Source organism: Diaporthe citri (assembly GCF_014595645.1).
Source record: "Diaporthe citri strain NFHF-8-4 chromosome Unknown scaffold_4, whole genome shotgun sequence".
NCBI classification, from domain to species: Eukaryota; Fungi; Ascomycota; class Sordariomycetes; order Diaporthales; family Diaporthaceae; genus Diaporthe; species Diaporthe citri.
Window position 1 is genome coordinate 4,353,604 of NW_025064849.1, and position 12,067 is coordinate 4,365,670.

The 12,067-nt window shown below is 54.1% G+C and overlaps 3 protein-coding genes across 3 annotated transcripts; 1 reads left to right on the plus strand and 2 right to left on the minus strand.

The window, feature by feature from the left end:
* Nucleotides 1–935: 935 nt before the first annotated feature.
* On the minus strand, nucleotides 936–2,038 carry INS49_010332 (uncharacterized protein; the record flags this gene model as incomplete). Its single annotated transcript, XM_043171058.1, has 2 exons — nucleotides 936–942; nucleotides 1,038–2,038. The coding sequence occupies 2 exons, from the start codon at nucleotides 2,036–2,038 to the stop codon at nucleotides 936–938; spliced, it is 1,008 nt and encodes a 335-aa protein (XP_043025623.1).
* Nucleotides 2,039–5,817: 3,779 nt separating this feature from the next.
* Nucleotides 5,818–9,662, plus strand: INS49_010333 (uncharacterized protein; the record flags this gene model as incomplete). The annotated part of the gene is made up of 7 exons (XM_043171059.1): nucleotides 5,818–6,222; nucleotides 7,267–7,381; nucleotides 7,511–7,565; nucleotides 7,689–7,707; nucleotides 7,781–8,109; nucleotides 8,166–9,389; nucleotides 9,443–9,662. 7 exons carry the CDS (start codon nucleotides 5,818–5,820, stop codon nucleotides 9,660–9,662), a joined length of 2,367 nt encoding a protein of 788 aa, XP_043025624.1.
* A 772-nt stretch (nucleotides 9,663–10,434) lies between these two features.
* Nucleotides 10,435–11,556, minus strand: INS49_010334 (uncharacterized protein; the record flags this gene model as incomplete). Its single annotated transcript, XM_043171060.1, has 3 exons — nucleotides 10,435–10,799; nucleotides 10,871–11,284; nucleotides 11,328–11,556. The coding sequence occupies 3 exons, from the start codon at nucleotides 11,554–11,556 to the stop codon at nucleotides 10,435–10,437; spliced, it is 1,008 nt and encodes a 335-aa protein (XP_043025625.1).
* Between the last annotated feature and the right edge of the window lie 511 nt (nucleotides 11,557–12,067).

Genomic DNA, 12,067 nt, shown 5'->3' on the forward strand with positions numbered 1-12,067 from the left:
GATTGACAAGAACACTGCACGTTCGCGTCGACCGAGATCGATGTAACCATCCATGGTGGTTCAGACCATCTGCCTGTCATGCCCGAACGTCTGATTGTCGCACAAGACCGGGCTTACATGCAGCATTGCTGCTCAGACACCGCTCAAATACAGATGTGCATCCTGAGCATCGTCTGGCATTCATCCTGGCCGGTTGCTTGAGCGTGGACGTCGGGAATTCAGGTGAGAGCACCCGTGAACTGAGACGTGGGCCAGACCTGCCCTATCACATGCCTCGAGCACAAGGAGCATGCTGCTGCAAGACCGCCTGCCTTGTTCGCGCATGAAATGCCCACGAGATGAATGAGCATCTTGTGTCTCGCAAAAGACCTCAGGCCTTGCATTCTTCGCCTCCTGGGAATGCAGCCTAGTGCGGCATCCCCACTTGATCTCACACCTGGTCTCTGATGATGGGCCGGGCCTGGAACAGCGCCTTTCAGGTCCAACAGCCGAACCACGAATTCTGCTCTAAACTTCTGTACCACAGGATAGCCCTCTGATTCTGGACAGCAACGTACGACCGCATTCACAAAGGTTGAGAACCAGACAAAATGTGCGTCAAAGATACAGAATGCCTCGCGGAGACTAGCCATGGCAAGTGAAGATGGCGATATGAGTGACCAAGCACGCCCGAGGGCAGCCCTGGGATTGACGGGCTCTAGAACAACCACTGCATGAGGTGATACACCACGAGTGGTAGCCAAACCACTTGCAGACCGAGATTTCCATAGCTTGCACGCCCTTCAACGCCATTTCCAGCCGGCAAGATCCGTCCTTGACAAGTGTAATCGCCAGAGAACACGCCACGGGATCGCAGACCGTCAAGCCCGGAGCAGTCAAACGAGGAGACGGTAGACTGAACTTCAAAGTTCCCGGTGACATCAAGCCTAAGCGTTTCATTGCCTGTAAGGCCATCGCTAGAGGGTTATGATGAGTTTGGTCAGTATCCGTCGCAATTGAGACGGGACTTCTTAAGTTTCGCACATTTTGATACTCACAAGAATGATGTTTCGAATTGCCCACGAAAGACCATCTCAGAGATATTCCCCGAAGGCCATATCCACAACGAGGAAGAGGACGAAAGAGACTCATTTCTCAGTACCAACTTGGGGTTATCCACAATCCGAATGACATCCATTTTCCAACTCGTCATATCCGCCGACATACTTAAATTCTCCAAATCTGCATTGTCGTGTATTTCCAACACTTTCAATGCTTGTATTGCCGGTACACTCATTTCCGTCATGTTGTTGTTTGCTGCGATGAACGTGTCCATGGCTAGACCCGAGTTGATGTTGTAGGGGCCACGATATGAACTCATGTCCCGCAGGCCAGTGATGTTCAGGAGACCAACAGAGGAAACGTCACTGTCGCTGTATTGGAGCGGCTCAGCGAAATCCAGGGACAAACCGCCACTTCCATGGCCCTCCAGCTCACCAGTGTGCAGTATACCAAGGCTGAGTTGGTACATTGATGGATTGTTGCTGAAAGACATGCGGCTGATGTTGTGGGCGCCGGCGAAGATATCTGTGAGGCCTGTGAGATTGGTGTTCGAGATCTGGACCTGGGTCTCCGGGATATCTGGCGACGGCCTGAATGCCGACATGACCTGAAAGTCTGCACGCGACAAGAGCGCGGTGTCCAGGATGATGATCGAGTTCACGGAGGTCAATGATTGGAAGGAGATGCTCCTCAACGAAGGAAGGTCGCTGAGCTCGACGACCTTGGCAACCGCAAGATTGGGAAGTGAGAGCTCAGCGAGACTGGCCAGACCTGACAGAGTGAAGTTTCCTGTGTTGTAGAGTTCGAAGCCACCGTTCATCGCAAGGTGCAATGAGTCCATAGACACGTTCATCAGGTTGGGCAAGTCTACAAGAGATATTGAATGAGCGCCCTGTAGTTTCGGGAAGACGATCTCGGTGAAGGTCGTCAGATTCTCAAAAATGACATTCTCGCCGACTTCCCAAGAGGTCCGGACTGGAGAAGGTTGCAAGTCCATCGCAGGCAGTTGACGGGCACGGCGCGAGTTGCAGGCTGCCAGTGATGTCGGATACTCCATTTAGAGTGATTTGGCCAGCTGCACTCCCACTTATAAGCAAATCTCCCGTTACTGTGCCACAGTCATTGAAACCATCAGCGTCTTCTTGGCTTGTGATTTGGACGTTCGCGCAACGAGATGGGTCAGTATTCATGATTTCTGGCCAAATCCGCAACTTGTGTTTTGGGTGAGACCGCGAATGGCGATGACGTGAAGAGCCTTTGCTGCTGAGTTGAACCGTCCAGTATTGACAAGTTCACAAGAGGGTTTCGTAATACCTGTGACCGAGAAAGTCCAGCTGCGGTCCGTGTGCGGTCTCTCGGAAGGCCACACACTAATCAATTCTATACACATGAATGCGTAACATCGTGCAGGCAGAATGTCCTGGAGTTGGGGTTCGGTGGCGCCGGTCATTTAAGAACCAACTCGCAAGGAGAGAGTCGCAATGCCAAGAAGCAACTGCTGGGCTTTGAGCAGTGCTTCCGAGGCAGCATGCGATAGTGCGTTCTTAATATTCTGGCTGTGCCGCTCAATACTAGTACACCGCCGCTTCTATGGAGCCATTCATGGATCCCTACAAGTAAAACCTCTCGTTTATTCGTGTCTCTAGGGTCAAGAAGTTCCAGTCTCGCATCAGATATCTGGAATAGCTGGAATAAGATGAGACGAAATGGAACGGCTAGCTTCTGGTTCGTTCTCTTCACAAATCCAGACAATCTTGAGCTCGGTAAAAGCTCAAGCCCGAAATTGTAAGGTATAAATCTGAGTTGAGGGAGATTCAGGGTATTGTTGAATAGTACAGATACAACTACGAAGTCAAACGACTTGTCAGGCTGGGATGACCGGGCCGTGGTACAAGAGACAAGTATGTTGACATTGTAGCATTCTTTGGCAATGGACAGTTCCTCCACCCCATGTACGACGGTGTCCGCGAAGAGTTCAAAAGGGACACAGACGAATATCTCAGAAAGAGGTTGCTGTCTGCTTCTCTCGTCGCCTCGAAGCACTACCTCGTATGTGGGTGATACCCCTCTTGCGGTGACTCCGAGTCGCTAGCCTCCTGTGTCATCGTCGACGATATCATTTACTCACTGGAGAACCCGGCCAGGGCCATAATGGCTACGGAGTCGGCTTCCCCGATGTCTATTCCGAAGCGCTGAGCGATGACGACTTCCGACCCCTGACGACAGCTAGTGTCAGCATAGCAGATCTGGTCAGAGGCTCGCGCAACTGCCCGGACAAGTTTAACAGCTATGATCCGGTTCCGAATAATTTTGTGCCAGATGTTACTCAGGCAGCGGAGGACACGTGTTTGTACACCCTCCCCATATTTCATGTCAACGTGAGAGACGTGGGGCCGCAGTACAAAACGGTTCCGAGGATGCCAACACCTTGCAAGATTCGAGTCGAAAACCCAGACAATACTCCATCAACGCCACAGGCGGGAAGTCGTTACCTTCCCGGACGATTGGCTAGTATCTTCGCGTCGGACTTTTTCCAATCGAAGTGCACGCTGAGCCCGAGAGTTTGTAACGGAAATCGATTCAGTCCACCAGTGAATGTGACCGAGACGGCTTGACTTTCCCTTTCATTCACCCCCTTCGCTTCATCTTGATCATTTTGTAGGAAGTCTAGATGTTTGGTTTCGATGTTACAATGTGTATTCAACCTATCAAAGCACATTCCGGGGGGATCGGGCTTGGCCTGCTGATCAGCAGGACGCCTAATTTCTCCATCGAAGGGTCTCCGTTCCACAGCATATGCAACGCGTCAGCGGTGAACACCCTCTTGACACGCCCACAAAGGTCATGTGGATTTTCAGCACCGTCCGAAAGACAGTCGTGCGTAAACAATGCAGAGAATCGTGAAGATGGGTTACTTCTCGTAGGGATGCCAGGTAATGCGTGTGAGTTATTGTTTCGTGTCAGGTAGCTAGGGCAAAACTATACAGAATCCTTCGATTTAAGCTTCCTGATCAGCCTCATCGGGCCGCTCTTCTTTTCTCGACGGCTTCCATCGGAGCTGCATGCGCAGTGTTACCTCAGTATTGCCTAACATGGGCACTTTCAAACATGTACAATGCAAGATATGAGATCGTGGAACGATCGCGATGACCCAATCGCAAGTGTCCGGTCAAGACAGGTGCACGACAGCTTTGAAACTCAGCGAATGAGACTCGAGATCGCATCCCGACCCGTGGGATATCTGCGCGGTTCCGGACACACGGCAGGCGTACCCGTCGTCCATGTCCAACCATGACAAATTCTGCTTGGAAAATCCCCGGAAAAGCACGTTGGTTCCAAGATATGGATGGGTTCGCGAGAGATTGGGTGGGTCCCCGTCTCAGCCTCACCCGCCGCGTACCCATTGGGTATGGACTATGCAGAAGACCACGAAAAAGCAACGCGGCCCAGCTGACAGCAGTTCCATCACCCTTGCATCACCACCCTGAGTCTCGTTGTCATGACAGACTGACCAATCTGCACGCTGAGCTATGACATGGGGTGAGAGCCTAATGAACATAAGAATATTGACAAGGTGTGAATACACGCTATGCGGGCGTGCATGAACTAATACTATGACCAAGAGGGCTGAGCAACGGGTCTCAAGTCTGCCATGATTTGCTGAAGAGACCATAATTTCCTTGAAGACGTGCCGAAAATTCGGATGGAGGCACTTGAGAGGTCTGGCCGATATCCTGACGGTGGCTGGCCAAGGGCGTCCGATCGAGGAGAGACGTGCATGCCACGCTCATTCGTCGATCCACACACTCTCACCGTCGCGTGAATCTATGCGCAGAGGTCTGGATTGCCAATGGTGTGTGCCGTCTCTGGATGGGCAAGCAGGGGTCCGACGGAATCATCGCCGGCGACACTCCAGGCTCCTTCGACCTTCTTATACCCTCTGTTCCGCTGCCACAGGTTTCACTTATATCACACATTTCCTGACACCCAGATCATAAAATGGACGTGAGCGACCGCGTGTTAAAAATCGGCGATGCTTCTTTTCATTGGGAGGACGAATCCCCTATGAGAAAGAGAAATCGACTAGCACAAAGGGAATATCGCAAAAGTGCGTCGCTTTGAAATCCTCAACTGTAGCGGAAGTACTTTTGTTGACCCGGTTTCGGAACAGGGAAGAGACATTCTGTCCGCCATGGGGCCAAAGACCTGGATTCTGCGACCGAGTCTCCTTCATCGACGGGACCGATTCTTGAGAGTGTTGATACGGGACCGGATCTCTCTTCCACCGTGCAACCGTCCGGGCCCGTTGGTAACGGCCAAGTGTCAGTGCTAAGAGAAATTCAGGCCCTGACAGATCGTTATCAACTAACACTCATCAGTTTCTTAACGCATTCAGACCAAGCCAGCCCGATCGAAGGTCTGCACACTGGCCAGTTTTACCATGATACTATGAACATCGGAAGTGCCTACCCCTACGAGGGAGGACCGTCTTACTTGCCGGTCGCAGGTAGTCCTGGTATCTTACACGTGCAAAGCCCTGTCGATGGCCGCCTTGAAGTTGGACATCTCGACGTGGTGACAACGGGATATTTCTGGTCGAACGAACAAGTTCTGCCCACACCGGCGACAGAGGAATGCGCTGATCTACAAGCAATCGTCAGCTTTCCAGGTGGGGTTATGAGTCCACCAACAAGTGATCCTTCTCGTCTTTCCACATGTTCCCCAACTGGTTTCGTTGGGTCGAGGGACGATTTGATGAGAGGACGTGACGGCGGCATGGGACAATCTCCCATGGATCACCTCGCCACCACTCCAGCGAATCTCGAAGACCGCTTTGAGATGATTCTCGACGCGTGCAAAGCAGCGGGGTACCACAGCATAGACTCAATGGCAACGGAGTACTATAACGCCTCGTTTTCTCCCAACAGCTACTTGGCAGCTACGCAGAGTCGCAGCAGGTCTCAGGACCTGCCAGAGCTGCTCGACAACCTTTACGCGGCTTCCTCGCCTTGTGGTCCCGAGATGCAGAACTCGTGGGCCTTCAACGAGTCGGAAAAGTTCCGGGAGAAAATATTAAGGCTCGCCACGAATATACTCATCGACGAAGTGGGTCAGATGGACAGAGTACAGGATCAAGCCGCAAGGGTGGCCTCGCCCGCAGCTGAGGAGAATGATTGTCAAGTGAGTCCTGGTGGTATATCTACAGAGTGTCAACGGCGTGTATAAGAAACGTGAGTTCTAAAAGAAGGAGACCACTCTCTACCTGCTGGCTAACCGACTGTAACGTGAAGGTGTCCGAGACATGGTCTTTGCTGTCGCAACTGCTGAGGCATCCTGGGGAGCTTCAATCGCTGGCACCTCGCTAGTATATGCATGTGTGCGGGAGTCCCATCTTCTAGACTGTGGTCATGTGTGGGCGATAAGATCCGACTGATACATTACCAGTGAGAGGGAATTTCGAGATTAGCGCATGAAGTTGTGCCCATAAGTGAGCATATGATCTTTGAAGACGACTTCATTTGCATTAGAAACAACCAAGCCGCTGTCTGCAATGTTGACACCTTGCCAGCTTACATAATCTTTCAATGGCCATCGCTGGGCATGTATGATACTTAACCTTATTTGGTGGATGCACAGAGACATAGATACACCATACTGCAGCTTGCAGGGGTCTTGAGGGTTGGAAGGTACTCAACACATGGGAAGAGCAGAGGGGCGGATCAGACAGAGCCTATTTAGGTACGATCTTGAAGGTTATCCTCAAAGACATAGATATTTTCCGTAAGACCCATCGCAGTAAATCATTCCGCGGGAGCTTAATCAATTGGACGTCCTGAGGAGCATGTCCTGCAGAGAGAGAGAGAGTGTGTGTATTGGTCAAGACGTAGCGAAAGTTTCTGAGATCACTGTGACCTGTATTTCATTTGGCCCAGTGTGCACCCAGACCAGACACGTTTGGCTGGGCAGTCAAGGCGCAGTCAATTGTCTGCAACGTGCTATATTTACCATGCCTTCCATCCTATGAATCATCACTCGAATCGGAATCAAGTTGGAAGACGTTTGAGGCGGCGGCACGTGATCCTGTAGTCGGCATTGCCTCGGCAAATCAACTTGAATAAGCCGATTGTGATTGGCTCCTTGCTCAACGTTCCGGCTCTGCCCAGTGCGACCTTTCTCGCAACATCATCCATTCTTCCATGCTGAACCTGTACACACGACTTGCAGGGCGAGTTTCTTGTCTACTGGAACGCACCTCTGCCTCGTTTGCACCCTCACATCGGATCCCGTTTCGACCATGGCCCCAACAATGGCTATGAGGAGGCTTCTTTCGACGCCGGCTGTAAGCTTCGCTCCCACTCTGCGCCTGTGCCTGTCGCCGGCCACATGCGCGCGCTCCGTCTTGCTTGTCTCGAGTCCTGCGACGTCCCACCTGTTCAACAACAGACAGCTAACACAGGACCACACACAGGTGTCTCGCCTTGCGAGAAGCCAATCGAGGGCATTTTCTTCCACTCCAGCAGCTGGTATGTTTTAATCTACCACCCGTTGCCTCGAAGCTCGGATCTTCCGAAACTGATATGATCGTCGACAGCCAAAATATTCGCGAACCGACCTCTGCGAGCCCAAGAGGCTTCACCCTTCGTCAGCACCAAGTACCCAGTGATCGTGCGTCTCCTCGACAGTTCCTGCCATATTCCTCCGCCCACACACGCGCCCGCTGACATGGAGACTTACAAAGGACCACGAATACGATGCCGTCGTCGTCGGTGCCGGTGGCTCCGGCCTGCGAGCCGCCTTTGGTCTCGCCGAGGCAGGTTTCAACACCGCATGTATATCGAAGCTGTTCCCCACGAGAAGTCACACTGTCGCCGCACAAGGAGGTATCAACGCAGCACTGGGAAACATGCACGAGGATGACTGGAGGTGGCACATGTACGACACTGTGAAGGGCTCAGATTGGCTTGGAGACCAGGATGCTATCCACTACATGACACGAGAGGCACCCGCCTCCATCATTGAGCTCGAGAACTACGGTTGCCCTTTCTCCCGAACGGAGGATGGAAAGATGTAAGCTCGCACCGGAGACAAACGTGGAGAGAGATAGTGTCTGACTTTGGTCACAGCTACCAGCGTGCCTTTGGTGGCCAGTCCCAGAAATACGGCAAGGGCGGACAAGCCTACAGATGCTGTGCTGCCGCTGATCGAACCGGCCACGCCCTTCTGCATACCCTGTACGGTCAGTCCCTGCGACACAACACCAACTACTTCATCGAATACTTCGTCGTCGACCTGATCATGGAGGATGGCGAGTGCCGCGGTGTCCTGGCCTACAACCAGGAGGATGGTACTCTGCACCGATTCCTCTCGAACAACACGGTTCTGGCCACCGGTGGCTACGGCCGAGCATACTTCAGCTGTACCTCTGCACACACGTGTACCGGTGACGGTATGGCCATGGTTGCCCGTGCTGGCCTGCCAAACCAGGATCTCGAGTTCGTCCAATTCCACCCGACTGGTATCTACGGAGCTGGCTGCCTGATCACCGAGGGTGCCCGTGGCGAGGGTGGCTACCTGCTGAACGGCCAGGGTGAGCGTTTCATGGAGCGTTACGCACCAACCGCTAAGGATCTTGCCTCTCGCGACGTTGTCTCCCGGTCCATGACCATGGAGATCCGTGATGGCCGCGGTGTTGGCCCCGAGAAGGACCACATCTACCTCCAGCTTAGCCACCTGCCCCCAGAGGTCCTCCACGAGCGTCTGCCCGGTATCTCCGAGACAGCCAGCATTTTCTCCGGTGTCGACGTCACGAAGCAACCGATTCCTGTCCTGCCTACCGTCCACTACAACATGGGCGGTATCCCAACTCGTTACACTGGAGAGGTGCTCACTGTCGATGAGAGCGGCAACGACAAGGTCGTCCCCGGCCTGTTCGCCTGCGGTGAAGCTGCCTGCGTGTCCGTCCACGGTGCCAACCGCCTGGGAGCCAACTCCCTCTTGGATCTGGTCGTCTTTGGCCGTGCTGTTTCACACACTATCCGCGATAACTTCACACCTGGCACCAAGCACAAGCCTCTCAGCGCTGATGCCGGTGCCAAGTCGATCGAGATGCTCGACCAGATCCGGACGTCCGACGGACCAAAGAGCACGGCTGAGATCCGCCTGGCCATGCAGAAGACGATGCAGACGGATGTCAGCGTCTTCAGGACGCAAGAGTCCCTGGACCAGGGTGTCGAGAAGATTACCGAGGTTGACGGGATGTTCAAGGATGTTGGCATCAAGGACCGCAGCATGATCTGGAACTCTGACCTCGTCGAGACTCTGGAGCTGAGGAACCTGCTGACCTGCGCGTGAGTAACAATGGGGTGAAACTTTTTTGTGATCATATACTGACGAGCTACAGTACTCAAACCGCCACCTCTGCCGCCAACCGAAAGGAGTCTCGTGGTGCCCACGCCCGTGAAGACTACCCCGACCGTGACGACGTGAACTGGATGAAGCACACCCTGTCTTTCCAGAAGGAGCCCCACGGCAAGGTCGACCTGTCCTACCGCAAGGTCATCGGCCACACGCTTGACGAGGCCGAGTGCAAGGCTGTTCCTCCATTCAAGCGTGTGTACTAAAAATGTTAAACGAGAGAAATTGCGATAGCGGGAGCATAGACTTCGTTTCAGATTCATCGCATGGTCTGGGATATGTGACATGATAGGCAAGCACGGTGGCGGATGGCGCATCGAGTGTACGATTTGGGCCACAGACAATAAGGTCGGTTACGTGCCCGTACATGACGGTTGACCGTGGGGATGGTGGACAAGGAAGCAGATGGAGAGAAGATACTTTTTTATAATGCTATTCTAGGCATATGTATATGGGAGTCAGGCCAACGTGCGAGAGCAAGACTTGCTAGGATTGTACGGAGTTTATAAGCGTCTTCGTTTACCTGACCCACGGCTCGAAGTGATTCTCTCACTTGTAGTGAGTGTTCTCCTAGTTGGGGCCGTAGTCAGGGGCCCACCCAGTACAAGTGGCGATGTCATCACCGCGCCGCGCGGTACACTCGCATGCCTCAACTTCGGCCGCTGTGAGCTTCAGAGTAGACTTCGTAAACAGAGCCAATCATACTCTCAAGCAGGGCTTTGAAGATTGGTCGTGGTAATAATCTCTCAACTTTCTGTTCAGGTAAGCTGCCAAGAATGTTTCGGCCGGAAGAAAGGGGGCTATCGCTCAATCGATCTCAGGCTTGTGAGCTGTCGCAAGGGGGAAAACTGAAAGAGCTTTGCCAAAGAGTTGTCACCTCAGAGTGCGTCTTGTTGCTTGTTCTCGAGACACTGGTATTATTATACAGGGATGGATCAGACGAGGCTACCCAGCATACGAGCCTCCAGATATCTACGATCATGAGGCTGCCGATATCGTGCCCTTCATGTTGACTGTACCATTTTTCGCAACGACAATGTCCCAGCTCTTCCCGCCTTCAACATCCTTGATCGACTCTGTACGAACCGCGTACTCATCTCCCGAGTAGAGGGGTGAGAGTGCGCGGTAACTAATGTCACCCGCCTCCTTCCCCGGGCCATGGACATCTCGCCAGTAATCCATCATCCCGATGAGATTCAGCGGCCCGTGCACAACAGTGGCTGGGTGCCCTTCAACGTTCCTCGTCCAGCTCTCGTTGTAGTGGATCATGTGTCCGTTGAACGTCAGCGCTGAGAACCGGAACAAAGCCACCGGCGACCACTGGAACTTGCGCTGCGGTATGTCTGTATCCACAGTCAGCAGTCATTCCACAAAGAAAGCTTCAGCTCCCAGAGCCTCAACATCACCAACTCACCAGAACCCTCTACGAGCACATCCTCCACCGTCGAGTGCCGCCCAACAGCACCGGGCACAACACCCGCCACCTGCGCGTCCGACCGGGCCAGGGCCTCCCTGGGCGGCGGCCTGAACACCCACGCCCTGCGGTCCACGAGCGCCAGCCCCTCCGGGCCCCAGAACTCCTTCTCGACGTCGACGAGGACCATCTCGGACCCGCCGCGGCTCTTCTTGGCCGCCGCGCCCACGAACCTCGTCCGCTCCTCGGCCTCGTCTCCCACCCGCAGCGGCGCCGCCCCGGGGGTCCAGGTCATCCGCCCGCCTGCCCACATGCGGCGCGAGAACGGGCCCGGCGCGTTGAACGTCCTGTCCGTGCCGTCGGCCCCGAGCTCCGACTCCACGCTCGCCGGCGAGAAGTACACGAGGTGGTACCCTGGGGGTAGCGGGGTCCCTTTCGGGGGCGGCCCGCGCGTCACGTCCAGCCCCGGGGTGCAGATGCGGCCGGTTGAGGGTCAGGCTGAGCTTCTGCAGCTGGTGCCCGTCCAGGACCTGCCGCTGGACCCTGGTCTGGCCCTCGAAGGCGTGCAGCATCTGCTGGGCTGCCTCTGCGGCTGTCATCAGCGTCCTCCTGCTGCCGCCGCCGCCGCCACCCCGGCGGGCGTGTCTGAGCAGACGGGGCGTGGAGGGGGCGAAAAGTGTTGCCATGGCGCGTCAGTTGGTGGTCCTAGGTGGACTGAAGGTTCTCATTGATTTTCACCAGTTTTCGAAACCTCTGTTGAGACGGTGTCCGAACCCCTCTCTTCTGGGTGGTCGACCAATTCGAACGGAGTATTGAACGATAGTCAGGAGTTGGCCCGCTGTGCAATGAGTTCCTAACTACCAGCCTCCAGCGCGGAACGGGACGAAGTAGAACTGAACACCAGCCTTAACACCTCCTGACCTCTTACCTAGACGTTGATGAGTATTGTCTCGGGCCAAGAACGGCGCATCCGGCCTGCTTGGAACGGAACGGTCCGGGGGCGGGGGGGGGGACCTAACCGGGCCTCGGCTATATGCTTTGGAGTTGCCATTCCAGGGGCTGATCTCCATCCTGCAAGACGCATATTATCCATGTCTACAATTACGACTATAGATGTTAGTCAACTATGTGTCAACAACCAAAGGCACTTTGATAATCATTACTAGTCAAGTGGTTCTTGAGCTCCATGTAGTGAGA